The following is a 26,229-nucleotide window of genomic DNA, read 5'->3' on the forward strand; positions in this document are numbered from 1 at the left end:
GGGGGGGGGCTGCATACTGTCTCCCTAGCTACCAAGGAGTATGGGCCCCGCCTTTTGGGCGCCAGTTCTGACCAAGGTGATAGGCTGGTTCAAATATCTACTATGGGGTAAATTGTAATTCAATTGGTCACTTATGTGTGACCTAGCATGACTGTGCAGCTTTCTCTGTGTGTTACAATCTCACTGGTCACCTGTGCATGGCCAGGCCCAACCACATGGCCTTTGTCCTTAAAAGCTAGTCTGTAAGGCAAAGAGAGGTCGCCTTCTCTGTAAGAGGCGAGGCCCCAGCCAGTTGGTTTGATTCTTTTTTTTTTTTTTTAAATATATTTTAATTTATTTTTTCGACAGAGAGAGATTACAAGTAGGCAGAGAGGCAGGCAGAGAGAGAGAGGAGGAAGCAGGCTCCCCGCCAAGGAGAGATCCTGATGTGGGGCTCGATCCCAGGACCCTGGGATCATGACCCGAGCCGAAGGCAGAGGCTTTAACCCTCTGAGCCACCCAGGGGCCCCCAGTTGGTTTGATTCTTGATGCTTGGTGCGAAATAAAGCTTTGCTTGACCTTCACTTTGTATCAGTCTCGCTCCTTTGACCTTGGATCCAACAGACACCCCAGGCTCCGGGTCGAAGCGTCCCCGGAAAGCTCATATGGGCCCGGTGGTCTGGAAAGCCTCTCCTATCTGCCTTGGCTTCCATATTCCAAATATGCCTTCCATATTTTTCTCAGCGAAATCTTTCTGCAGATCTCTACCTTTTCTCTGAGGTTCACTCTCTGTGCCCCAGGCTCTGTAAATGAAAAGTCACAATAAAAACCAGGAGTGGGAACAATCTGAGTGCACTTAACCTCCCAACAGTTCGCATTTAAAACGGATAAGATGAGGGGCGCCTGAGTGGCTCAGTCTGTTAAGCGTCTACCTCCAGCTCAGGTCCTGATCCAGGAGTCGTGGCATCGAGCCCCGGGTCAGGCTCCCTGCTCAGAGCAGAGTCTGTTTCTCTCTCTCCCCTTCTCTCCACTCACAATGAATAAATAAGTAAAATCTTCAAAAGAAATAAAATGGTTAAGATGGTAAGTTTTATGTCAGGCATATTTTACCACAATTAGAAAAAAAATAAAATCACTAAAAAAAAAAAAATCCCAAAAAAGTGGAGTGGGAGGGACGGAGGGGCCTTCATTCTTGATGTGACAACCAGCTCCAGGAGGTTCATTCAAGTTCGGAAACGCGACTTCCAAGTTGCCTCCATGAACAAGCCTCCTCTCCCCTCGCTGCGTGGGGGTGGGGCTGGGGGGAGCCCAGCTGGGACTGCGGGTTCTCTCGCGTCTGTACCCCAACTCCTCTCAGGAGGGGCTGCGGGTCTGGATTTTTTGACTGTTCCTCAAGGCAAGGGCTCCCAGCAGAGGGTTCCAGGGGCATGTGGCCACGCCCATGCCGGGAGGGGCGCTTCTGAGCATCTCTGCGCTTTCTGGTGCCAGGGCTGTGGGAGCAAAGGACAGGGGAAGAACCCACCCTTGGTAACTTAGGCTTGGCCAAGCCTGGCTTTCAACTACCACCGTGCAGACAGCTTCTCCTGCATTCCCGGGCTTGTCCAGCCTCCTGTCATCGTACTTAGCCACCAGCTGGGTTCGGAAGACCCTGAGTGCACGTGGAAGCTCAGGGTTACATTAATGCAAAACTGCTTCCTCCTGGGTCTTCCCGCAGCCCTTTGGGAAGGGCCCCTTGGGCTCCCAAACCAGTGGGCCCAGGACAAATCCAAGCCTGTGCTACCCTCTGCTGGTCATCCCGACCCATGGCATTCCCTGGGTCTCTGAACCAGAGAAGGGGCGCCTGGGTGGCTCAGTGGGTTAAGTGTCTGCCTTTGGCTCAGGCCAGGCACGATCCTAGGGTCCTGGGATCGAGCCCCACATTGGGCTCTCTGCTTGGTGGGGAGTCTGCTTCTCCCTCTGCCACTCCCTCTGCTCATGTTCTCTCTCTAATAAATAAATAAAATCTTAAAAAAAAAAGAACCAGAGGGAAACCAAGGCAAGGGTAGACCCAGTGGGCAAGGGCAGGCCCATGAGGCCTATGGAGAAATGCAGACCTGAAAGGGACCCCGTGGGCCCCTCATGCAGGCTCTTACCTGGTCTTACCCCTGGGCTTGGGGCCCCAGTGTGGCTCACTGGTCCCAGTCACTCCGTGTGGATGCAGGCTGGCGTTCGTCTTTGGAAGCCATTTCCCACCCTGAGCTCTCTCCCCTTGGGGATCAGGAAGCTTCCCCTGCCCCCTGGGGTGGGCTCTGGCTCCTAGCTTCCCTGGGGGTGCTGCGCCAGGATGTGCCTTGTCAGCAGCTTATCTGTCCACCATTGCCACCGGCTCCTATTTTCTTTCCAGAACAGAGTTCTAGGTGCTGTCTACCCCATCTGGCAAGAGTCCCTCTCCCGCCCTCAGGCTGCTTTGCCCGACCCTGCGGTCAGTCTGAAGGAATATGTGACTCGGTCGTGCTCTGTCTGACCACCTGCAAAGTCCTCCAGCTGTCCAGAGGGCGGTTCAAGAACAGCACGAAACACAATGCCCGTCACCATCCGGTTCTGTCTTTCTTTCCTGTGCTTGACATTAGCGTCACCTCCTCCCTTGTCGTTCAAATGAGAGGCAGCTTAGTGTCTGCAGCACGGATTCCTACAGCACCTCCGTTTGCGCTCTGACCTCGTTGTGACCCCTCTTGCCTCAGTGTCTGCATCTGTAAAATGGGGAGAATAGTAATAGTATGCCTCATAGAGCTTTTTTTCTTTTCTTTCTTCTTCTTCTTCTTTTTTTTTTTTTAAGATCTTATTTAATTACTTGAGAGAGAGAGAAAAGAAGGCAGGAGCAGGGAGACAGGCAGAGGCAGAGGGAGAAGCAGGCTTCCCACTGAGCAGGGAACCCCATGCAGGACCTAATCCTAGGACCCTGAGATCATGACCTGAGCTGAAGGCAGATGCTTAACAGACTGAGGTATCCAGGCATCCCTATTTATTTCCTTCTTAAAGATATTATTTATTTATTTGAGAGAGAGAGCATTGAGGGACAGAGAGAGAAGCAGATGAGAATAATTCATTAAAAAGAGAGACGTTGATGATGTAGGAGAGAAGGGATACCCAAAGAATGGAATTTGGTGGAGGGAAAAGGAGGTGGGACCCCGAGGATCTGTGGGGGGATTAGACGGGAGGAGGTTGTGCAGGGACTCGTGGGTGCAGATGTGGGTATGCTCCTGTGCGCTGCGGTGCTTTCCATTGTCTCCGGGAGGGCAGAGGCCAGGCTCCCAGCCAAGAGGGAGAGGGTGGCAGGAGGAAGGAGGGTCTGCAGAGGAAGAAAATGTGTGTGGAAGGCTGTTGGGGTGGAGTTTCACCAGTTAAACAAAGGGAGAGCCAGTGGAGGGGGGTGGGGTGGGAGGGGTGTGGTTGGTATTTGCGCGAGTCCTAGTACAAGGAACGGGAGCGTCCAGGTTAGGCAGGAAAGTAAGTTAAGAGAGGCTGGAAATGAAATTAGAGCCGCCCACCGCCCACCCAGTAGAGCAATATGGATTCGGCCGAATAGTTACTGTATAGGGGACGGACACCCGAGGAGGTGAGCTGAACACAGAGTTTGGATCAGAACAGGGACGGTTTAAATTGCTTTCTGGGGTGACAGGTCCAGGTAGCTCCGGGGAGGGGTGGGTCTGGTTTGCAGGAAATGGTCTCTGCTGATGAGTCAAGGAAAGGAGAGGAAATTCGCTGGGTGGGCGCCAACGCAGGGCTGAATTTCCCGAGGAAGATGATGGGACACAGGACAGAGCTCAGGCTTCAGGGCAAGTGCCAAAGCCTCCACCCTGTTTTTCAAGACGGGGTGGGGGCAAGAACGAACCGTTTAAGAATGTTTTCTTACTTTGCAACGACGTGGATGGAACTAGAGGGTATTCTGCTGAGGGAAATAAGTCAAATCAGAGAAAGGTAATTGTCATATGATCTCCCTGATATGAAGAATTTGAGAGGCAGAGCGGGGGGGTTGCGGAGTAGGGAAGGAAAAAATGAAACAAGATGGGATCGGGAGGGAGACAAACCATCAGAGACTCTTAATCTCACAAAACAAACTGAGGGTTGCTGGGGGAGGGGTCGGGAGAGGGGGGTGGGGTTATGGACACTGGGGAGGGTGTGTGCTATGGTGAGTGCTGAGAAGTGTGTAAGCCTGACGATTCACAGACCTGTACCCCTGGGGAAAATAATACATTATATATTAATAAAAATAATTTTAAAAAGAGAATGTTTTCTTACAGAAATATTTCTGCTTCGGTTTTGAGATTCCCTGGTTCTCGCATTTTACCGAAGATAGCAAATAGCTCCGGGGCTGGAGGAGGCGCACTTCTCCTTCTGGCCAGGAGGGGGCGCAGGAGACCGCAGCCAAAGAGTGACTCTAGGGAAGGCTCTGGAAAACAAGGTGGGCACAGCTCAGGAACCACCAGGCATCCGCTGCCATCAGCGTCCTTCCGAAGACAGGCTGGGGCTGGAGCCACCTGGAGCCACCGGGAGGTCGGTCCGCTTGTGTATTCGTTTCCTAGCCAATTCATTTGCTCAGTGCCTTAAAACAACAGACCTTTATTGTCTCACAGTGCTGGAGGCCAGAAATTCGGAAGTAGTATGACTAGGCAGAAATTGAGGTCTCGGCAGGGCCGTGCTCCCTTGGAAGTTTCTAGGGGACAATCCTGCCTTGCCACTTGAGCTTGCGGTCCTGCCGATATCCCTGGCTTCTGGTTGCTCCCCCCAACCCTGGCCTCCTCTGTGTGTCTTCTCTTGCAGCTCTTACAAAGACACCAAGCACTGGATTTAGGGTTCCCCAATCCAGGATGTTCTCATGTCCACATCCTTGATTACACCTGCTAAGACCCTATTTGCAAATAGGGAGTTACAGGTCCTGGGGGTTAGAACGTAGAGATATCTTGTTTGGGGTCACCATTCAACCCACTAAACTTTCTTTTTTATATATTTATTTGACAGAGAGAGAGAGAGAACAAGAAGGGGGAGCTGCAGAGGGAGAGGGAGAAGCAGGCTCCCCACTGAGCAGGGAGCCCAACATGGGGCTGGATCCCAGGACTCTAGGATCATGACCGGAGCCAAAGTTAGATGCTTAATGGACTCAGCCACCCGGGCGCCCCATCCCACTGTACCTTTCTGTTCTCTCTAGGTAAATAGCCCAATGGGTGGCCCACGTTTTATTTTGGTGAAAGTGTTATAACAGTTACTGAGTTTTTCCTATAGGCCTGCCCACGCTAAGGTCTTTACTGGGGCCCCTTATGTAATGCTCACGAGTACTTCCGGGGCAGAGACTCCTGTCTGCACACAGGAACGGGGAGGCTTTAAGATGTGGGTAAGCTGTGGGAGCGGAGCTTCCAACCCAGGCCACTGCCGCCTTAATCCCATGCTGCCTCTCAGTTCCTGGTGGGATCTCATTTCTACCGAGAAGTTGCCTGCGATTAGAAGTTAGAAGAATTCTGGGCACCTGGGTGGCTCAATGGGTTAAGCCTCTGCCTTTGGCTCAGGTCATGATCCCAGGGTCCTGGGATCAAGCCCCGCATCGGGCTCTCTGCTCAGCGGGGAGCCTGCTTCCTCCTCTCTCTCTGCCTGACTCTGCCTGCTTGTGGCCTCTGTCTGTCAAATAAATAAATAAAATCTTAAAAAAAAAAAAAAGGAGAAGTTAGAAGAATTCCAGTAGCTAAAGAAATCCGAAGTCTTGGGCCACAGCATATAGGAAACAGGGAATGTACGTTGGTGGCCCGAACACGAACTCTTGGAGCCTGTCAAGCGTCACCCCAGTTACAGAGAATGGAGAAGGCAAAACAGCAGAAGCAGCCCAGATGCACCTTAGTGGCCAACCTGACTTTCCGCTACCGGGTGCCCTGGGTCCCGGACCTCCCCCGGAAGCAAGGTGACATGGCTTCGGAGAAGGCTCCCGCCAGCCCCGCAGGTGCCCGCGAAGCCCGTCTGCCGCCCCGGGAGCGCGAGGGGCGCGCAGGTGTCCCGGGCGGGCAGCGGGCAGCGGGCCGCCCTCGCGCTCAGGAGCAGGGAGAGCGGGCGCAAGCCGTGGGCGCAGGGCTGCCCGGGGGTGCTTCTGCAGCCCCTCCGCCGCGGGGGCGCCTGCTCCAGGGCTCCTGCGCCCCGGGCTTCAGAAGGTCGCGCTCCCCGCTGCTGGTCCGCGTGGCCCTGGACTCGGATGCCGGGGACTCGCAGGAGCTCTGTGCGGTGAGTCCGCGGCTGCCTCTGCAAGTGCAGGGGTTCTTCGAAGCCCTCTCTCCCCTGGAGTCCCAGGCATCTGAGGGTGACGTCGAACCCGCTCGGGGTGGCCGGCAGCTCGAGCAGGAGGGACTGGGCCATTGGGCCGCGTATTCTGCGCGGGATGGGAGACCCGCAGGGGTCGGTCCTGGCGCTCCCCACTCCGACTGCATTTTCTTTCTTTTCTTTTTTTGTTTTTTTTTTAAATTTTATTTATTTATTTGACAGAAAGAGATCACAAGTAGGCAGAGAGGCAGGCAGAGCCGGGTGGGGGTGTGGGGAGCAGGCTCCCTGCTGAGCAGAGAGCCCAATGCGATGCAGGGCGCTCGATCCCGGGACCCTGAGATCATGACCTGAGCCGAAGGCAGAGGCTTTAACCCACTGAGCCACCCAGGCGCCCCGCGACTGCATTTTCTAAGAGGCCCGGGAGCTTGGGCTCTAGGCTGGCTGGGGACCCCAGGCCCTGTGGCATCGCGTCAGAGAGCTTTCCTGCGGCGGGGGCAAGAGGCATTTGAGAAGCCAGCTGCCCACCTGCGTCCCCTGCACCCCGAAGCCGACATTCCTTCCTCCCATCTCTCAGCTGCAGGGCCGCCTGTCCCGCTCCCTGGGGCAGGACTTGGTGAGTAGTTAATCTTCCTGCCCGTCCTTGCTCGGTTACTTGGTGACGTTGCTCTCAGTCTCTGGACAGAGCAGATGCTGTGCCCTCGAGGCTGTGGTGCCAGCAGCCCTCGGCCCTCTCAGCTGGCCAGCTTGGGCCCCCCTACTGCACACATGCTCCCCCCAGGCCCTGAGCAGGAGGGGAAGGGCGGTCCTGAGAGTCATGTCACGGCATGGAGACAGCATGGGGCAGACATGAAATGTGTCAAGTCAGCTGACGTCGCTAGAAAGGCTCCAAGGCGGGGAGAGTGGGTCTGCAAGCGACCAAATGTATTAACTCCTGCTAAGAAAACACCTGTCAGGAAAGGCGTTGGCGGCAGACCTTGGCCCCGCCCTCCCGGTGCCGCGCAGGACAGAGGCGCTCTTGGCCTGGCAGCATTCCGGGCTCGCTGGCAAGGTTGGCGCAGGAGATGGATGTTTGGGACATCTTAGCCTGGTGTCCTTAACCACGGGATTCAATGGGCTGCCTCCTCTTTTCATACTTACAGGAATGCCTTTGACCGTGATTCAGCCTTCTACATGCGGGTGTTGCCAGGGAGGGCAGGGCTGAGGATGCCGACCCCAGAGTAGGCCCCCATCCCCACACCTCCAGCCTCTCCTAACAAGCACACTTTGTCGTGCTGGTAGGAATGCCACCACGTGCCTCCAAATCATAGATCTCCCTGGGCCACAACTAGGTCAGGTGACATCAAAGTGTAAAATCAGGTTTTAGGAAACTTAATACCTATTTAGCAATAATGGATTCAAATGAGAAAGTATCAGATGGCATCTTGCGTTATTAATAACACCTACCAAGAAGCGGCATCTTGAATGACAAAGTAGATTTGAGGGCCAAGTTTCGTGCTGTTTGCCAAAACTGCTGGTCAGTATGGGCAGACCCCAGAGATGTCGTAGGTTTGGTTCTGGGCTACTGCAGTAAAGTGATTATTGCAATAATGTGAGTCAAATGAACTTTTGGTTCCCTAGAGCACATAAAAGTTTGTATGTTAACTTATGTTTATGCTGTAATCTATTAAGTTATGTCTATACTGTAATCTATTAAGTATGCAATGGCATAATGTCTGAAAAATGTAAATACCTTTATTAAAAAATTAAAAAGTTGGTTAAGCCTTCCAACTCTTGGTTTTGGCCTAGGTTGTCATTTTATGGGTTGTGGACCGAGCCCCAAGTCCAGGACTGAAATTCTCTCCCGCTGCCCCTCCCCCTGCTCGCTCTCTCTCAACAAATAAATTGTAATAATTACTTTATTGTTAAAAAATGTTAAAGATCACCTGATCTTTAAAAGATCTTTAAAGATCAGTAAATTGTAGTCACTGAGCACAAATCACCATGACAAGTATAATAATGGAAAAGTTTGAAATACTGCAAAAATGACCAAAATGTGACACGGAGACATGAACTGAGCAAATGCTATTGGAAAAATGTTCCCTGTGGACTTGCTCCATGCAAGGTTTGTGCAAACTTCTAATTTGTATAAAACCCAGTATCTGCAATGCACAGTGGGAGGAGCACAACGAAACGAGGTCTTCCTGCCCCTGCTCGGAAGGCCTTTCTTCGTCACCGGTAGTTCAGACTGGCCTACGGAGCTCCTCCCTTGAACGGGAGGCTGGAAGCCCTCAGCGCAGTGGGATTTTTTTCTTCCTCTTCTTTCTCAGCACTGAGGCTGCCCAAAGTCACCCAGCTGGGATGGGGAACGGCTGTGTGTGAGGGGAGGGTCCCCAAGCAGTGGTCAGGTCAAGTGAGAGGAAAGGAGATCCATTGCTTTTCACTGGGAAACTTTTTAGGCAAGCCAAAGGTAACTTGGAAAGGCAGCGTGTAAACAGATAAAGGTAGAGATGCTCTAGAGGAAAGAGGAGGGTGTCCCAGTCCCACCCGCCAGAGAGAAGATTTTTTTTTTAAGAGAGAGAGCATGCACAAGTTGGGGGGGGGAGACAGCAGAGGGAGAGAGAATCTTAAGTAGGCTCCACGCCCAGCACAGAGCCTGACATGGGGCTCAGTCTCATGACCTTGAGATCATGACCTGAGCTGAAGTGAAGAGTCAGATGCTTAACCGACTGAGCTCCCCAGGTGCCCACCCACCAAGAGAAGCTGTTCTGAACTGTTTGAAAACTGGACTCAGGTGTGAGGTCAGCTGTTCCAACAGGAAATTGGGAGGGGAGACAGAGCTACTCACCGAGGCTGGGCCACAGGATAGAGGACTCCGAGGTCAGCTAATAGTGTCAGAACCCTAGTCTGGCAGCAAGGAGAATACATGCACATGGGAGAAATGTAGTATAAAAATTATTAATCTTCAGGGAAGACAGTCTTTGCAATAGAATAATGAACGTTCTACACAAAGAGGAAAGTGGTAAAACTAAAGCTTATATGAAAATACTTTAAAAAATATATGCTTTAACACCGTCCCCTGTTAGGACTCTCTTGAGCATAATACAGGTGCAACATTGACTAATTTTTAGGTCAACTCCTTTAAAAATGTTCGAAATGTGATCTGTGACTGTCATCTTTAGAGGTGGTAAGTTATTTTCTCCTTTAAGAATAATGTTTCAGTGTTTAAAAATATTTTTCATACATTTAGAATAATGAAGTATTAAGCCATACTGTTAACACACCTCATGAAGAGTCACTGTTTGGGGACACCTGGGTGGCTCTGTGGGTTCAACAGCCAACTCTGCATTTTGGCTCAGGTTACAATTTCAGGGTCCTGGAATCAAGCCCTGAGTTGGGCTCCATGCTCAATGGGAAGTCTGCTCAGGATTCGCCCTCTCTTTCTGCTGCTCCCCCCACTCCCACCCTCTGTGCACACACTCTCTCTCAAATAAATAAATAAATCTTCAAAAAAAAATCATGGTTGGCTCTTTTTCTGGTGATATGGGAAAAGAGCAAGTTTAAGTTACCAAATCAAGATGCCATTCCTTCTGTTTTCAAAGTAGGGTGGTTTCTTGCACACTTCAAAGACTTGTATCTCTTAGATACAATATTTGATACTCCATCAAATATGAACATTTAATGTCATGCCACTTTTGCACTGATTGAGCATTTAGGACAATAATGATTGGGTATCTCTTCGTCATTGGGTAATCAGCAGCAGCACTGGGGAATCGTAATGGGCTCTGGTCTGGGTTTGAGTTATCTTGCTTCTGCCGCTTGTCAGCTATCCAGGGTGAATTCATGTCTTGATTTAGCCTAACAGTTTCTTCATCTGGAAGTTGCAAGGCTGCTGAGAGTTAAATGCGGTTGTGTGTAAAATGATTGTACGTAGGTAGAATGTGAAACACTCCACCCCAAAAGCTTGCTCTCCTTCCTTTGCATAAACGTGTGGATCTGAGGCTCCTATGTGTTCATTCGATAATGTTGATGAAACACTTATTCTGCAACATAATGGATGCACGCTGCCTTTCAAAAGTTTGGAGAAAAAAAAATTAAAAAATCAGTTTGGGGATGAAATCGCGAATAGAAAAGGGGATAGTTTGCCCACAGTGTTATTTCTTGCGATGTATGAAAAGTAATCCAAAATTATTTTCAACTATGGGATTAGCTTTAAAAATCACTTACAGATGTTCACCACCAGCCATGATGTAATGATAGGACTGGATTCACTCTCCCACCTTAAACAACTAGAAAGCCACACACAAAGTATGAAACAATAGTTTTTAGATATTAGACAAAGATCAGAGGTCACGATCTGTGAGAGAAGGGAAAGATAAGGGAGGATTGTGGTTCCCACTGTTTGGGCTGTAGCAGAGGGAAGTTCTGGAATCCTATCCCATCTGGACAGTTATATTGTGGTTATGTTCCTGTTTTTAGGCAGGACACAGTTAAGTATTTATTTAGGAGCAAAAAGTTAACACTTTTGAATAGCTCAGGAAAAAGATCATTTGTAGATGTATGTAGAAGATATACATACAAACATATATACATTTATGAGACAGAATGATAAAACATGGAAAAATGTTCACATAGGGAAGCAGGGTGAAGGGAATATGGGAATTCTTTGTACTGGTGTTGAAGTTTCTCTCTAAGTTTGGAATGTTTCAAAATTTTAAAAAACAGTCAAAGCCTGGTGCTATCAACTTCTTAATGTAGGAATACTCAGCCAACCATTCCTACTACTTAAATACTGTTCCACAAAACTCAACCATGATGCGAACAACTGGGAATTACTTCAGATTTGTAGTAGGGTACTTCAGACTTAGCTACTCTGTGACAGGTAGAACAAAAGTATCAAAGTTTAGCGTATTTAAATGTCTATATCTATATTTGCAAATTATAGAACAGCTATTTCCTGTATAAAAACTGGGAAATCCAGGGAAGAAAAAACAAATAATTCCAGCAGAGAAACACTGCTAATCAGCGGTCTTTATGTGTAGACATAATGAGCTAGTAACTGGTAACATTAGATTTCCAAGCTTTTTGAAAAGCTTGAAAGTTTTTGAAAACAAATGTTGTTCATTTTGGGGTGAACAACATTCACTTGCAACTTATTTTTAAACATTTCTTTATTTTTCATTTTTTTCTAAAAGTAAGCCATACCCCCAACATGGGGCTTGAATTCATGATCCCAAGATCAAGAGTTCCATGTTCTACCAACTGAACCACCCAGCCACCCCAACTGCAACTTACTTTAGAAGGCGATGCTGCATTGCCAATACTATCAAGAGTACTTTGTAGGAAGCATCTTAGTAACACATAATACATACCATACTGTGTGCGTACTGACTGGTACAGTTTTGAAAAGGCCTGATTTGAAGGATGAGACCCTTTTCAGAGAGGAGGTTCTTCAGAGGACTTACCATCTTGGTACTGACAGCCCTGCAGAGTATTGGAAGCCCTCTGATGTTACGTCCTCGTCCCCATGGTGCAGATAAGGAAACAGAGGCACAGAGCCACAGGGCACACTTCAAGCCACCCTGCTGCTGGGTGCTGAGATGAGCGGACTCCTCCTCTGTAACACCACACTTTGTGTCTGACGCTGAAATATTTTTAATGCTGTCAAATTGTACAAAAAATTAAATACATTTATACAGACACTCTCATGTTCTGAGTATCTTTTTCTTCACGAATTCATCTTTTATCAGTATGAGAAATAGGTCCTATAATTCAAGGGAAAGTATTTAAAAATACATAGTTTAGTTAGGCCTGGGTAAAACTCATAATGTCAAAATAGAAAAACAGATTGAAATTGCACAAAAGTAATATATACATTAAAAATTATTTGTTTGAAAAATAGAGTCCATGCACGAGCAGGAGGGACAGAGAGAGAGAGAGAGAGGGAGAGAGAACCTCAAGCTGATTCCACACTGAGCGCACAGCCCAGTGCAGCAGGCCTTGATCTCAAGACCCTCAGATCACAACTTGACCCAAAACCAAGAGTTGGATGTTTAACCGACTGGGTCGGATGCACCACCCAGGTGTCCCTAAAAGTAATGTGTAAATTCTGAGTGTTTGGCATCCGTTAACAGTGAAAAGCAATGATAGTATATAAATACCAGGGGAGGGGCACCTGGGTGGCTCAGTAGGTTAGGTGTCTCTCTGCCTTTGGCTCAGGTTCATCCCAAGGTCCTGGGATCAAGCCCCATCACTGGGGAGTCTGCTTCGCCCTCTCCCTCTGCCCCACCTCCTCCTTCCCTGTTCATGCTCTCTCTCGCGCTCTTTCTCAAATAAATTTAAAAAATCTCTCTTAAAAAAAAAAGTACTAGGGGAATATTCAAATAACAGGAAACAATTTAAAATTTATGAGGTCTTTTGTTTAAAAAACTCAGATCTAATCCTTATATTAAACTTGTGCCAATCTATGTATCAATATATCAATTATCTGAGCTGTGGCTACACGACTGGATTTCTGGACTCTTAACAAATTTGACTACCAAAGAGACCACCTTATGGTTGCTTTTGTGTGCAAGTAAGGGCTACGAAAGGCAACAAACACTGGAGAAAAAGGAAAGGTCTGTTGTCCCTTTTTCTATGTTGGTATCCTTCAAAGACTTTCTCAAGGCTATGATTTATTTGACCTGTTCACCTTCAGATGGATACCACGTTCATGTTTTATATTTGATGATCCATGTGTTGATTTCACTTTTTTGAATTAGAAATCATGTAACTTATAATTGCTAACTTTAGCTCTTTTTGTTACTTTCCAGAAAATACCCCCTTCCCCAGAAACTTATATTAGCTTTGGATTTAGGTGAGACTTTACTACCCTAATATCTTTCTCCCACTGTAATTGGTATCAGTGGGTTACTCTTCCGAAATGCTACTGATGTATAAAATCCTCTGCTAATGTTATATAGCAACTGGCGTAAGAAGTCAACTCACATAAAAACATGGCCAAAGAGACAAAAAAAAATACACAATTGTTATTTTATTTGTAGAATTTTTTTGACACAATTATCTTAAAAAATGTCTTAAAATTATAAATACACGCTTTTAAAAACTCAAATATACAGAATGAACAGCTGCGCAGTTGCATATGGAAACAAGCTGTATGTCCGCTGCTCTCTACCACACGGGGCTAGAAGCTGGCACGCCCAGAGCACACATCTGGAACATGTCCATCCTCACAGATGGCCTGTCGGACAGTTCACTGGTTACTGGTCTACAGTAACCATAGTTAAACACTAGTATATAAATTGCTTGTTATTAGACAAGTTCTGTCTACACTCTGGATACAAGTACCTTATCAGACACAATTCTCAAAAACTTTCTCCTGTGCCGTAAGTTGTCTTTTCACTTCCTTGATGGTGTTCTTTAAAACATGAAAGTTCACTTGGAGGAAGTGCCAATTTATTTTTTTCCTCATTGCTTGTGCGTTTGGTGTTGTATATAAGAAACTATCGCTTAGTCCGAGGTCACAAAGATTTGTTTGTATGTTTTCTTGCCAGTTGCACAGTTTTGGCTCTTATATTTAGGTATGTGATTCATCTTGGGTTGAAATTTGTGTATGGCGTAAAGAGGGGGGATCCTTTAGCACGTGGCTATCCAGCTGTCCTAGGATTATTTGTTGAAGAGATTACTCTTATTGAATGCTTTGGCACTCTTGTCAAAAAGCAATCGATCACAAACATCATAAGTTTATTTGTGGATTCTCAGTTATATTTTATATGCCCTCAACCCATGTTTATCTTTATGCCAGTATCACACAGTCTCGGTTACTGTAGCTCTGAGGTTAAGTTTTGAAATTGGTTAAGTGTGAGTCTTCCAACCTTGTTCTTTTTCAAGATTGTTTTGGCTTTTGTCTTTTGCATGTGAATTTTATCAGTTTGTCAATTTTTGCAAATGAGCCAGCTGGAATTTTGACAGGAACTACAGGAACTCTATGAAGCAATTTGGGAAGCATTTTCATCTTAACAGTGTAAAGTCTTCCAATCCATGAACAATGTATTTCCATGTATTTAGGTCTTCTTTAATTTCAACAGTGTTGCATAGTTTTTATTCCTCTTGATGCTATTGTAAATAGAATTTACAGAAAATCTCAATTTCAGAATTCACTGCTGACATTGAAATAAAGCTGATCTCTGTATATTGATCTCGTATCTATCCTCTAGCCTGGTGAATTCATTTATTAGTTTTTAAATGAATTAGAATTATAAGATTATGCCATCTGTACATACACAGTTTTACTTCTTTTCCACTATGATTGACTTTTCTTTCTTTTTCTTGCCTAATTCCCTGGCTAGAACCTCAAGTACAATGTTGACTAGAGGGGATGAGAGTGAACATTCTTGTCTTATTCCTGATTTTGGGGGGAGGATATTGAGAATTCAGTCTGTTGCCAATAATGATGTCAGGTGTGGGTTTTTTGTGGATGCTGTTTATCATATTGAGGAATTTCCATTTTATTCCTTGTTTATTAAGTGTTTTTATCATGAAAGGTGCTGAATTTTATCAAATGTTCTTTCTCCAACTGTTAAAACAATGAAGTCAATGTAGTCATTTAGTGCTTTATGAACATGGAACAGTTGATCTTCATTATTTATGAGTCTGTTTGTAAATTTATCAATTTATTTGTAAAATTTGTTTGTAATCCCCAATCAAAACTGTCAGCACTTCTATGATCATTCATAAATATGTGCAGACCCATCAATTTCCTGATACACATGGTTCCAGCAGGGGTGAACGAGGAAGTGCTCTGCCTCTGTTTCACTGCCCACCCCCAGACATGACCAGAAGATGAGGGGGTGGGGGCAGGGCTGGGTAAGCTCTGGCTCTAGGGCCAGGTATGAATCCCACCTCTGGCAGTTATTAGTGGGGTGGCCTTAGGAAGGTCACTTAATATTTCTGAACCTCATTTTCTCTTTTATAAAATAAAACCGTATACCAGGATAAACTGTTTTCAGGATTTAAGATTATAATCTATTTGAGATATGAATACACAAACACTTCCCCTAGGAGCAATGGCTCTGCATTCACTAGTTCAGTATCCACAGTGACTTCCTAGACTATACCTACTGGGAATAATGAGAATTGTCTGCACACGACATTGATTTTTGGATGTTCAACAAACCTTGCATTCCTGGGATAAATCTTACTTGGTCATGGTGTATAATCCTTTTTATATATTGCTAGACTCAGTTTGCTAGTATTTTGTTGATGACTTTTGATTCTCCATTCTTAACAGGTGTCGAGCTGTTGTTTTCTTGGAATGTCATCACTGGGTTTTGTATCGGGGTAATACTGGCTTCATAGAATGAGTTGGGAAGTGTTCTTTCTCCTCCCATTTTTGGGGAGAGTTTGCAAAGGACTGGTGCTAATTCTTTAAATGTTTGGCAGAATATAGCAGTGAAGCGATCTGGGCCTGGTAGTTTCTTTGTGGAATGCTTTAAAATTACTAATTCAATATTTTTGTTATTGGCAGTTGCCTTTTTGACATGCTCTAGGTAGGATGAAAGGTGGTAAGATTAAATTCGTTAAGAAAATGTTATCCAGGAAGACATATCCAGTGTCAGGTGCCAAGATTACCCAGAGACAGCGATGTCCTGCTGTCTTGCTCTAACACAGACAAGCATTGCATCATCTCTCCATGTGCTTTCATGACCTTAACAAGAAACTTCGGCTTGTTCTACATAAGATTTATATACAAACGTCTTAATTGACACTTGCAGTAAAGTCCTATAATCACAAATTAAAGTTTGTACATTTCTAGATTATATACAGACATGTGTAGTTACATATTATCTTTAAATCCACCTACAAACAGAACACCTGTCTCAGAACCTGTCAGAAAGGAAGCGTATAGAGGGATAAACACTGGAACAGAAATCTGGAGGTCTCAGCACTGGGCCGGCACTAATGTAAACAAGATGATGCAATCTGTTTCTCCCAGGGATGAAACTAGGTTAAGCCCGATGATCACCAATGTTTTTTTTCCTGATTCTCATAACACAATGACTTATTCTACAATGCCATTCCCATTGTTCTTACTTCAGTGCTCAAAATGAAAATATTTTTGTTACAAACACATAAACATATACACCACCATTCTTCATTCTTACAAGTCAACCAATTCACCAACTCTTAAAAGAGAAGGAAGAGGAGAAAGTCTTCAACTCCAACAATTCAAAGTCCTGGGTTTGCCACGAAATACTATCACAGATCTTCTCTCTCTACAGATCCATGTTTACTTTTTTATGATGCCTCTCTTCATGTCAGTACTGTTGCACTGGAGGCATCGAGTAATTATGGTAACTTCCGAAAATAAGGAGGTCAGTTTTCAGAAATTCGGAGCCCCTCAGAGAGATTGAATGGCATGTCATCAGTTGTCTCCACTGGCACATTGCTCCTCCCGAACTGGCACGGATAATGGTGGGTGTGGTGACTTGAAATAAATGCATCTGCCATCCGGCTGCAGCGACAGTCATCTGATGGCAAGACGTTACTGGAGTTACCAAGGTGCGAATGGTAAACACCGGGGAATGAGTCCTGAGATGAGGGGTAACGGCCGGTTCCCGATGAGGTGGATGCTGCGGTCTGGTAAGGGCCGTTACACATAATACACGTTTGGAAGCAAGTTTTCCTGCCCAAACCTCGGTGAATGTCCAGTTTGGCAATGAGGGGTTTGCCCACATTCACCTCCTGCTTCTCCTCGACGGTATCTTCCAAGCCTGAGTACTGATACGACAGGCAGACTGTGAAGATCAGATGTTCCTGAAAAGGAGAAGAAGGAATTATTTTTATCAACTGTGAAACCATACTGATCTTAGAGTATTACTGACATACACAAATACATTTGTGATCACACAACAACAGCCACTCTCACTCCCCTTTCCCAGGTTCCAAATCCTCAAGGCTTGTTTACATCTTCTCTGTATTAAAAAAAGCCAGCTATAATCACCTTCCATTTCCCTCAGTCAGTACTTTGAACTGGTAGAATTCTAGTTCTTGCGACTGGCAGTTACCAGAATCACATGATTCTGGACTGTATTCCGGATGAACAGTTTAAAGGCATTTTTCTAAGCAGTGGGGCTTAGAAAACTTACCCTGCCCTATTAGTGGAGATAGGGAATGATCCCTCTTTTTTTTTTTTTTTAAAGATTTTTATTTATTTGACAGAGAGAGAGACACAGTGAGAGAGGGAACACAGGCAGGGGGAGTGGGAGAGGGAGAAGTAGGCTTCCTGCCGAGGAGGAAGCCCAATGCGGGGCTCGATCCCAGGACCCTGGCATCATGACCGGGGCTGAAGGCAAACGCTTAACGACTGAGCCACCCAGGTGCCCCTGGAGAATGATCCTTTAATGAAAAAAGCTGGCTTTACACCTAGGCTAAAAGTTTAGCTGTTTTAAAAAACATGAAATAATAATCCACAGTCCTGGGTGGAGAAGTATAACCAAATCAGATTATAGGGTTATTTCAAAGACAAAGGAGACTATAGGTAGATTAGCTATGAACAAGGTGATAACGGTCTTTCGTTCCTTTACTAGGAAATGATTATTTGAAGATGCAAAGGTATTTAAAAGCACACTATGCTCTGAATCTCTAACTTTTCAACTGCGGAGAGTAATCACATATCCTCTCACGCAAAAATCCTCAGGCCATTACCAGGGACAGAACAGAATATGACAAGGGTCACTGGAAGACTCACTGTGGATCGCGTCTCCGCACCTCAATTTAATACCCAATGAAGCAGCTTATCTATAAACTAACACAACTGCCATGTGCCACAATGACTTTTCACTTCCACAAAGTCAGTAGTTAATAAACAGGAAAAGGAATAACCTTTAATTTCTGCAGCGAGCTGAGCCTAGTGTAGAGGCAGTGCTTGGGAAGATCCTTGGACACGAAGTAGCTGCCCGTTTCCTCAGGCGTCCCTTTGTTTGCATCTTTGGGATCAATATCTAAGTCCTGTGGAAATCAGCAGACATTATTGATGAAATCAGTTGAAGTCACAACATTGTCTCTGACAGTAAACTATCTTTTTTTTAAAGCTTCTATTTATTTATTTCAGAGAGAGAGAGAAAGGGAGGGGAAGGACGGAGAGGCAGAAGCAGATCCCCTGAGTGGGAAGCCTGTGGCGGGGCTCAATCCCAGGACCCTGGGATCATGACCTGAGCCAAAGGCAGATGCTCCACTGCGAAGCCACACAGGCGTCCCTATGGCAGTAAAATATCTTTTTTTTTTTAAGATTTTATTTATTTATTTGATAGAGATGACAAGTAGGCAGAGAGGCAGGCAGAGAGAGAGGAGGAAGCAGGCTCCCTGCTGAGCAGAGAGCCCAATGTGGGGCTCGATTCCAGGACCCTGAGATCATGACCTGAACCGAAGGCAGAGGCTTAACCCACTGAGCCACCCGGGCATCCCTATATTGTGCTATTTTGAATAAAGAAGAAAGGGGGTTCTTACAAGAGGAAAATCGGTGACATAGGCATCGCACATCAGGACATCGGGTGGCTTGTGGACTATGCTTGTGTAGATTATCATGACATTGGAGAATTCGGCGGCAAACCCTAACTGAATCTGAACGCCGCACTGAAATTTAAGACACATACTTTCTGGGAGTTCTGAAAAAGAACAGAAAGAACAACTTACAAATAATCCCTTGAGGGGCCCTTTGGTAAGTTTTTTGTTCAGCAACAGACAATTGTTCTTTATGGGACAAAATACATGGAGAGCTTTTGCTTTCACTTAAAAATGTTCTAGAACTAATACATTATTCAAAGATACAAAAACACCCAGGCATGCACTTACAGAAAGAAAAAAAAAACAAAACCAAAAACCCGTATTTTGCTGATCAAGCAAATAAAAATTTTTCATTTACTATTAGTTTATAGTTCTTGTCCCTCTGCATATGTCATTTTTTAAAAAAAGATTTATTTTTTTGACAGAGAGACACACAGAGAGAGAGGGAACACAAGAAGGGGAGTGGAAGAGGGAGAAGCAGACTTCCTGTAGAGCAGGGAGCCCAATGCAGGGCTCGATCCAAGGACCCTGGAATCATTACTTGAGTGGAAAGTAGATGCTTAATGACTAAGCCACCCAGGCGTCCCTGCATATGTAATTTTTATAGTGGTAATCAAAAGTATCCATAGAATTGCAGAAAAATTTTCACTGTTGCCTCAATCTTCGTTGAAAATAGTTTTTAGGGGCACCAGGTGGCTCAGTGGGTTAAGCCTCTGCCTTTGGTTTAAAAGGTCATAATCTTAGGGTCCTTGGATCGAGCCCTGCATTGGACCCTCTGCTCAGCGGGGAGCCTGCTTCCCCCCACCTCTGCCTGCCTCTCTACCTATTTGTGATCTCTCTCTCTGTCAAATAAGTAAATAAAAATATCTTAAAAAATAAAAAAGAAAATGGTTTTTAATAAAGCATAATGTCACTGAATATTTGTTACTGGGAACAAATCCAGTACTCTTGAATACCCATAATATTTCTGGGTTTTATTATTTTTCTATCATAGTCAATATTTCTTATATATATGTACTTAATGCTTTAGGATTATTAGATATAGCTGCTTGATGGTTTCTCATACATGATACTCTCATTTACATACAATATTTACATATATTTACATACATTTACATAGATCTCACCATACATTTCCAAAATGAAGTAATATTAATTTTCAAAGTATTTACCTAGTTGATGGGATTAAAAAGGAAAAACTACTCTATCATAGTTCTAATTTTATTTTCTCTAATTACTACTTAAGTTTATTATTTTCCATATTTGTTTCTTAATTGTTAATATATTCTCAAATTGTATAGGCTAAATTTGCATCCTTTGATAATTAATTGAGGGAGTCTTAATGTTTCTTCTTTTACCATTTTGCATGAGCTCTTTAACATAAAAAATACCAAATCTGTTACAAAAAAAAAAGTGCTCTCTTTCCAGACAAACTACATCTCCAGAGCCTGTTTGCCTTGGTAAGGAGATATTTACCTATATCTAAAAGACAAGAAATCAGACCACAATCTTTTCGTTATGTTTTAAATATTTAGGCCAAGAACTCTGGTGTAAATGTGGTTCTATTCTGAGTACCACCCATTCACTCCCTCACTCAACAACTACTTTACTGAACACATACTATGTACCAGGCATGGTTCAAAGTAATCAGCAAACAGAGAAAAATATTGGACCAGCTCATGTATAAAGTTTCTTTCTTTCTTTTTTTTTAAATTTGAAGATCTAATTGACTTTATTAGGCAATTCATGAATGGGCAGCAGCTTGTCCACCAAGTAAAGAGATGCTCCCTTCATTTCACTTCATAAAAGCTTTTTTTACTGTCGATCCTTATCACCATGATTTTGTTATTGTTGTTGTTTAGAGCTTTTTTAAAGGAAAAGAATCAATTTCAATTACTTATCCAATTATCTGGAAAGCCAAAACAATACATTTACGACATTTTATATTTTAAAGTGCTTTAACATATTTAGCCAAAAGTCTATTTCAGAGAACAGACTATTATGAAAAACAGACTCTTACACAGAAATACACCAAATATAATTTTCACTTATCTACAACAAGGGATTCACCACACAGATATTTGGGACTCACAGCAAATTAAACATTTTTAGTTCAGTCAATAATTTAAACTCACCTTTTCACTAAATCACCTAGAATTACCAAAGGTAAGTAAGTTACAGATAGGATTTCCCTCTCACTGTCTCTTATCTTGCGCTGACTCGCCGATGCAAGAGTCGCAGGGAGAGAATTCTCAGTAACGCCGAGGAGCATATAGTATTTACTGACCAGCACGCTCGTTTCTTCGCATGTGAGATCGCATCCAAAAACCAACAGCCCTCCCAAGTATCAGTTCTCGCCCCCCATTTATAGATAACAAGTTTATCAAGTGGTAGAGACAAGATCAGAACCCAGGCCTGTCTGATTTTTCAAACGGCACACTTCCAAGAGCTCACAATTTAAGAAAATCCAAGGGACTGTTTATTAGATAAGTTGTTTAGTTTTGGTCTTGCCTACCGGGTTAAAATACTTTCACTACAAAATCGAGAGGAAAACTATTTATCCAGAAGGGAAAAAACCTCCTTCACGATTAAATACAGCATATTGTAGGAAAAGCTCACAAGGACCAGGCTTCACCGTACCGTGTGCTTTGGCCCACTGCAGATTCCGCACCAGAGACTCCGCAGAATACGCTGTCCCCTGGATTGGGTCAGTGAGGGCTCTCTTTTCAGACAAGCTACTCCGAATCTCTAGAGCCTGTTTGCCTTTGGTGAGGTGACATTTACCCATATCTAAAAGATAAGAAATAAGTATTAAGACCACAATCTTTTCATGTTTTAAATATGTAGGTCAAGAACTCTCCAGCAAATCCAGTTATGTTCTCAGTATCACTCACTTGACAGCTATTTCACTGTCACCTATTATGTGCCCAGCACGGTTCCAAGTAATGAGAAACGGAGAAAAATATTAGGCCAGGAAATTTCTGAAGATCCCCTTTTAGCTTTTATCTTCTATAATTCTATTATCATATCCCTAATATTCTAAGCCTTAAAATTCACAAAGAATTGAAAGTCCTTCCTTCAAAGACTTTTATTTGAGAGAGAAGAAGTGGAGGGGAAGGGCAGAGGGAGAGAGAGAGAGAGGAGGAAGCAGGCTCCCCGCTGAGCAGAGAGCCCGATGTGGGGCTCGATCCCAGGACCCTGGGATCATGACCTGAGCCGAAGGCAGAGGCTTTAACCCACTGAGCCACCCAGGCGCCCCTGAAAGTACATTTCTTTACTGAAAGGGCAGCCATGATAACTTTATGTCTACACTCTGTTGAGAAATACGTGTATTTAGTGAACAAATGACTACTTAACCATGCGAAAGGTAAGATTTCATGCCCATCTTTACCTCAGACAGCTTTATTTTTAAGCAAGGAAATAATGTGTTACAATTACTGATATGGTTGAAGTACCACCATTCTTCTCCTCCGACTCAAAATAACCATTGCTCAATGTAGCACATATATTCCCATGCCTATCTTAATTTTCACTCACGCACAGGCATTGGTAAGTAGTTTATGCTCATGTTTTAGGGTTTTGGTTTTTTTTAAGATTTTATTTATTTATTTGAGAGAGAGACAGAGATAGCAATAGAGAGCATGAGCCGGGGACAAGAGGGAGAACCAGGGTCCCCACCGAGCAGGGCGCCCAATGTGAGGTTTGATCTCAGGACCCTGGATCATGATGTAAGCTAGAGGCAGACGCTTAACTGACGGAGCCACCAGGTGCCCTTAATGTTTGAGGTTTTGAACTTAACAAAACTGTTATCCTATATGCATGCTCCATTTCATTAACATGTTTCAGGCAAAGACTCGTGACTACTGATGAATGTCAATTTAAATTTATAAAGCCATATATATATTCTTTAATATGAACAAAATTATAGTTTCTCTTACTTCTGTATTATTATTAATAAATAAAGTTATAAAGTAATAATATCTGGTCTTTGATATGTCATTACTTATCTGGAAAAAAAAAGAGGCAAAACTAAGATTGTTAAACAGAAGAATCTATTCTTAAATAGAAGCCAAATATAAAAACCAGATAAAAGCAGAACTTTTCCGGTTGAAGCAGGATGGTGGGAGGAGGTCAAAGCTCTGGTTGTCTATGTTAAATAGGAAAGTGGTTAAGTCAGGTGATCTAGCTAAAAGATCTACACTGATAAAAACATCAAAATAAACAAAGGTGACTCATGGCTCTTAGTGAAACACTCACAAATCTTATACTCCACCTGCCATCTTTAGAACACCCTTGAAACCCCATTTCTCATGGGCTGGTTTGCAAAAGGATTGCCTTTTGGCATGGCTTCTAAAGCGGCATTTCAAAAAAACACCTGGCAATCTACTAGCAATCTATATGTCCTTGCTCGGCCCCTGACAGGAGCATAACATTATGCTGAGAAGGAAAGGGAACACAAGGAAATGGAAGACATGATGTGAGTCCTCTAGGGTCATGTCCTGAAAGCAAAATTTAAAAACCATTAAGTCCATTAAAAAAAAAAAAAAAAAAAAAAAAAGAACCCAGCCTTTTCCACCCAAGTGTCAAAATTTCTGCAAAACTGGATCAGTCTGATCCTGAGAGACGATGTTCTCTGGACAAGTTTTTCTGCAAACAAGCCGACAAGGCCATGCACCAGGCATGAGGCACAAACGAGGTACAGAGCTCTGAGAATGAAACTTCACTGATTTCAGTCTTGCCTGGGACAAGCCTTGTAGCTCGAGTCATGCTGCACAGATGGCGCAAAGCTCAGTCACCAGGGAGAGGAGGAGGGAGGAAGGAATCAAACACGAGTGTTACTGAATGTTCTAGAAAAAAATTACTTTATAAAAATAAATACTGGGGTGCCTGGGTAGCTCAGTCAGTTAAGCGTCTGCCTTCGGCTCAGATCGTGATCCCAGGGTCCTGGGATCGAGTACCACATCGGGCTCCCTGCTCTGTGGAGAGCCTGCTTCTTCCTCTGCCTCTCTCTCTCTGTCTCTCATAAATAAAATAAATAATCTTAAAAAAAAAAAAAAACCTAACTCCCAGGGGCGCCTGGGTGGCTCAGTGGGTTAAAGCCTCTGCCTTCGGCTCAGGTCATGATCCCAGGGTCCTGGGATCTAGCCCTGCATCGGGCTCTCTGCTCGGCGGGGAGTCTGCTTTCCTCCCTTTCTGCCTGCCTCTCTGCCTACTTGTGATCTCTGTTTGTCAAATAAATAAATAAAAATCTTTTTTTTTTTTAAAGATTTTATTTATTTATTTGACAGAGAGAGATCACAAGTAGGCTGAGAGGCAGGCAGAGAGAGGGAGGAAAGCAGGCTCCCCGCCGAGCAGAGAGCCCGAGGGACCTGGGATCATGACCTGAGCCGAAGGCAGAGGCTTAACCCACTGAGCCACCCAGGCACCCCAATAAATAAAAATCTTAAAAAAAAAAAATACTAACTCCAAACCCGCACAATAACAGTAGGAATAAAACAATCACCAGAGAACCCCGAGTAGCTTTCTCTTTATTTTTTATTTTACCTTCTGCAACTTCATCCAGTAACACAGTAATTTTCTTGTCTTCTAATAATCTATCTTTTAAAAATTTCATGAAAATTCCATTTGCCAGCCCAGAATGCTGGATTTCAAAAGCTTCTGCTCCTTGACACCTTAAACACAGCAAAAAGACAAATTTTTTTAAAAAGTAAACACCTGCCACACGGGACTTGTGTAAATACTCATGAGCCTCATTTGCTTCCCTGCCTCTTGCATGACACCCTCATTGCAGAGCTTATCTTTAAGCAGGAACTAAATGCTTGGGGGCTTAGTAAAAAGAAGATGCCAAGATACAAGGAGCTAAAGTCAATTATTTAACTCATTTATCCTTTCAAGAATTATCAAGGATGAAAATTTATGCCTACATTCCTATGGATATATCTAGGCTTCCAATCTTTCATCAAAAAGAAGTCATTGAAAAATGAATGCATCTTGAACATGAATGTAAAATTCCTTACGTGGCGTATCCAAACACAATATTGGCAGTGACTTTTAGCGCATCCAAGATTGGGATAGTGTCATCATAGTCATTTCTATTTAAAAGGGAGGAGGGAGAGGACAGATACAAATATGAAAAAAGTTAAACAGCATTTTAAAAAGAGCATAAATAATAATATAATGGAAAATCTGATAATGCTATTCTATTATACATAACTGAAGATTATAGATTCAAAATGCCTTTATCAAATCAGGTACATATTTACCCCTAAATAACCTAGGGCTCTTCTGCTGTTGAGACAGCAGACAGGCACATCATCTTTTCTCTGGTTAGCTTTAAAACTGGAGTTATGTCTGAACTCTGGCCCTGGTTTCTGATCCGTATGGGCTGAGCAAGCACAGAACTGTATTTCCGAGAGGAATAATCACTGGTTCTGTTCCGTAGGAACCCAGTGACCAACAACTGGGATCCACACCTTCAAACACCTGGTCTGGCTACACTCCCGTATGTGGGAGACCAGGACGGACAGAGGCCCGGCTCTATGTGTACTGTTTCTATCAGTTCCCGGAGAAATCAGTGCAGTGAGGACTAGAGACATCTACAGACATTCTGAAGAGTTGAACCTTCTGGAATATAAATGCATACACGCATACCCTTTAGTTCCTCACTTTCGTTCTATAACAAATAGGAAAAAGGTTAAAGTGATTAACTACATATAGAGAAATGGAGTTTCCTTCTTGGTCAGTTTCAATCTGTAACTACAAACTCACAAGCCTGAGTGCTTCTCAGCATTCCCAGGTTTGCCTTCGATTTCACTGTCAAGGTTGGTATTTATCTAACTCCGATGAGCTTTGTTTAACACAGATGAGGCAGTTTACCTTTTCCTACACATGTCCAACAAGAACACGTTAAGCCCAGTTTCTTTCTCTTGCATCAATTTCAGTATATTTTGCACACACAGACAGTTTTCAGACCTATACGGATTTGGAGCATCAACAGGGACCATAAAGCTGTTGCCAAAGTTTTCATAACCATGCCCTGCATAATATAACAATCCTGGAAAGGGGGAAAAAAAAAGAGGTAAAAATTAATTCTAAATTGCACTCTGAACACACATGTAGCACTCTTTAGGAAAAAAAACCCAGACTTTGTTTTCAAGTTACTGCAAGCTTGTTTAAGAGATACCCAATTATAAACACAGTCCATGTTAACTAAATGTGTACAGAAAATTATTTTGACAACAGTCTTCAAGTACTGCACTTAAACCAACACCGAGATGCTGTCCTAATGTGTATTTTAATTCATAAAAATAATACATTTGTAAACAATGGTATAACATGGAATCCAATTTTATCTCATGATGTACAACAAAGAAAAAGGCTAAAGACTTCTTTGTTGACTCCTGTGTCTCCTCCATGAGATCAGGAGACCAAGAG

At 44.0% G+C, this 26,229-nt stretch overlaps 1 protein-coding gene across 2 annotated transcripts in view; it reads right to left on the minus strand.

Moving 5' to 3' along the window:
• Positions 1 to 16,452: 16,452 nt before the first annotated feature.
• The window catches only part of MALT1 (MALT1 paracaspase), a 56,942-nt gene continuing 47,165 nt past the window's right edge, over positions 16,453 to 26,229 (minus strand). For both annotated transcript variants that reach the window (XM_032882403.1, XM_032882404.1), the window contains 7 exons: positions 25,672 to 25,849; positions 24,813 to 24,887; positions 24,340 to 24,467; positions 21,436 to 21,585; positions 18,739 to 18,896; positions 18,115 to 18,240; positions 16,453 to 17,046 (listed from right to left, as the gene is read on the minus strand). In XM_032882403.1, the coding sequence (XP_032738294.1) occupies positions 16,606 to 17,046; positions 18,115 to 18,240; positions 18,739 to 18,896; positions 21,436 to 21,585; positions 24,340 to 24,467; positions 24,813 to 24,887; positions 25,672 to 25,849 (1,256 nt within the window). In that variant the 3' untranslated portion in view covers positions 16,453 to 16,605. The remainder of the gene's footprint in view (positions 17,047 to 18,114; positions 18,241 to 18,738; positions 18,897 to 21,435; positions 21,586 to 24,339; positions 24,468 to 24,812; positions 24,888 to 25,671; positions 25,850 to 26,229) is intronic.

Source organism: Lontra canadensis, unplaced genomic scaffold (assembly GCF_010015895.1).
Source record: "Lontra canadensis isolate GAN:19392208 unplaced genomic scaffold, GSC_riverotter_1.0 scaffold82, whole genome shotgun sequence".
Taxonomy (NCBI): domain Eukaryota; kingdom Metazoa; phylum Chordata; class Mammalia; order Carnivora; family Mustelidae; genus Lontra; species Lontra canadensis.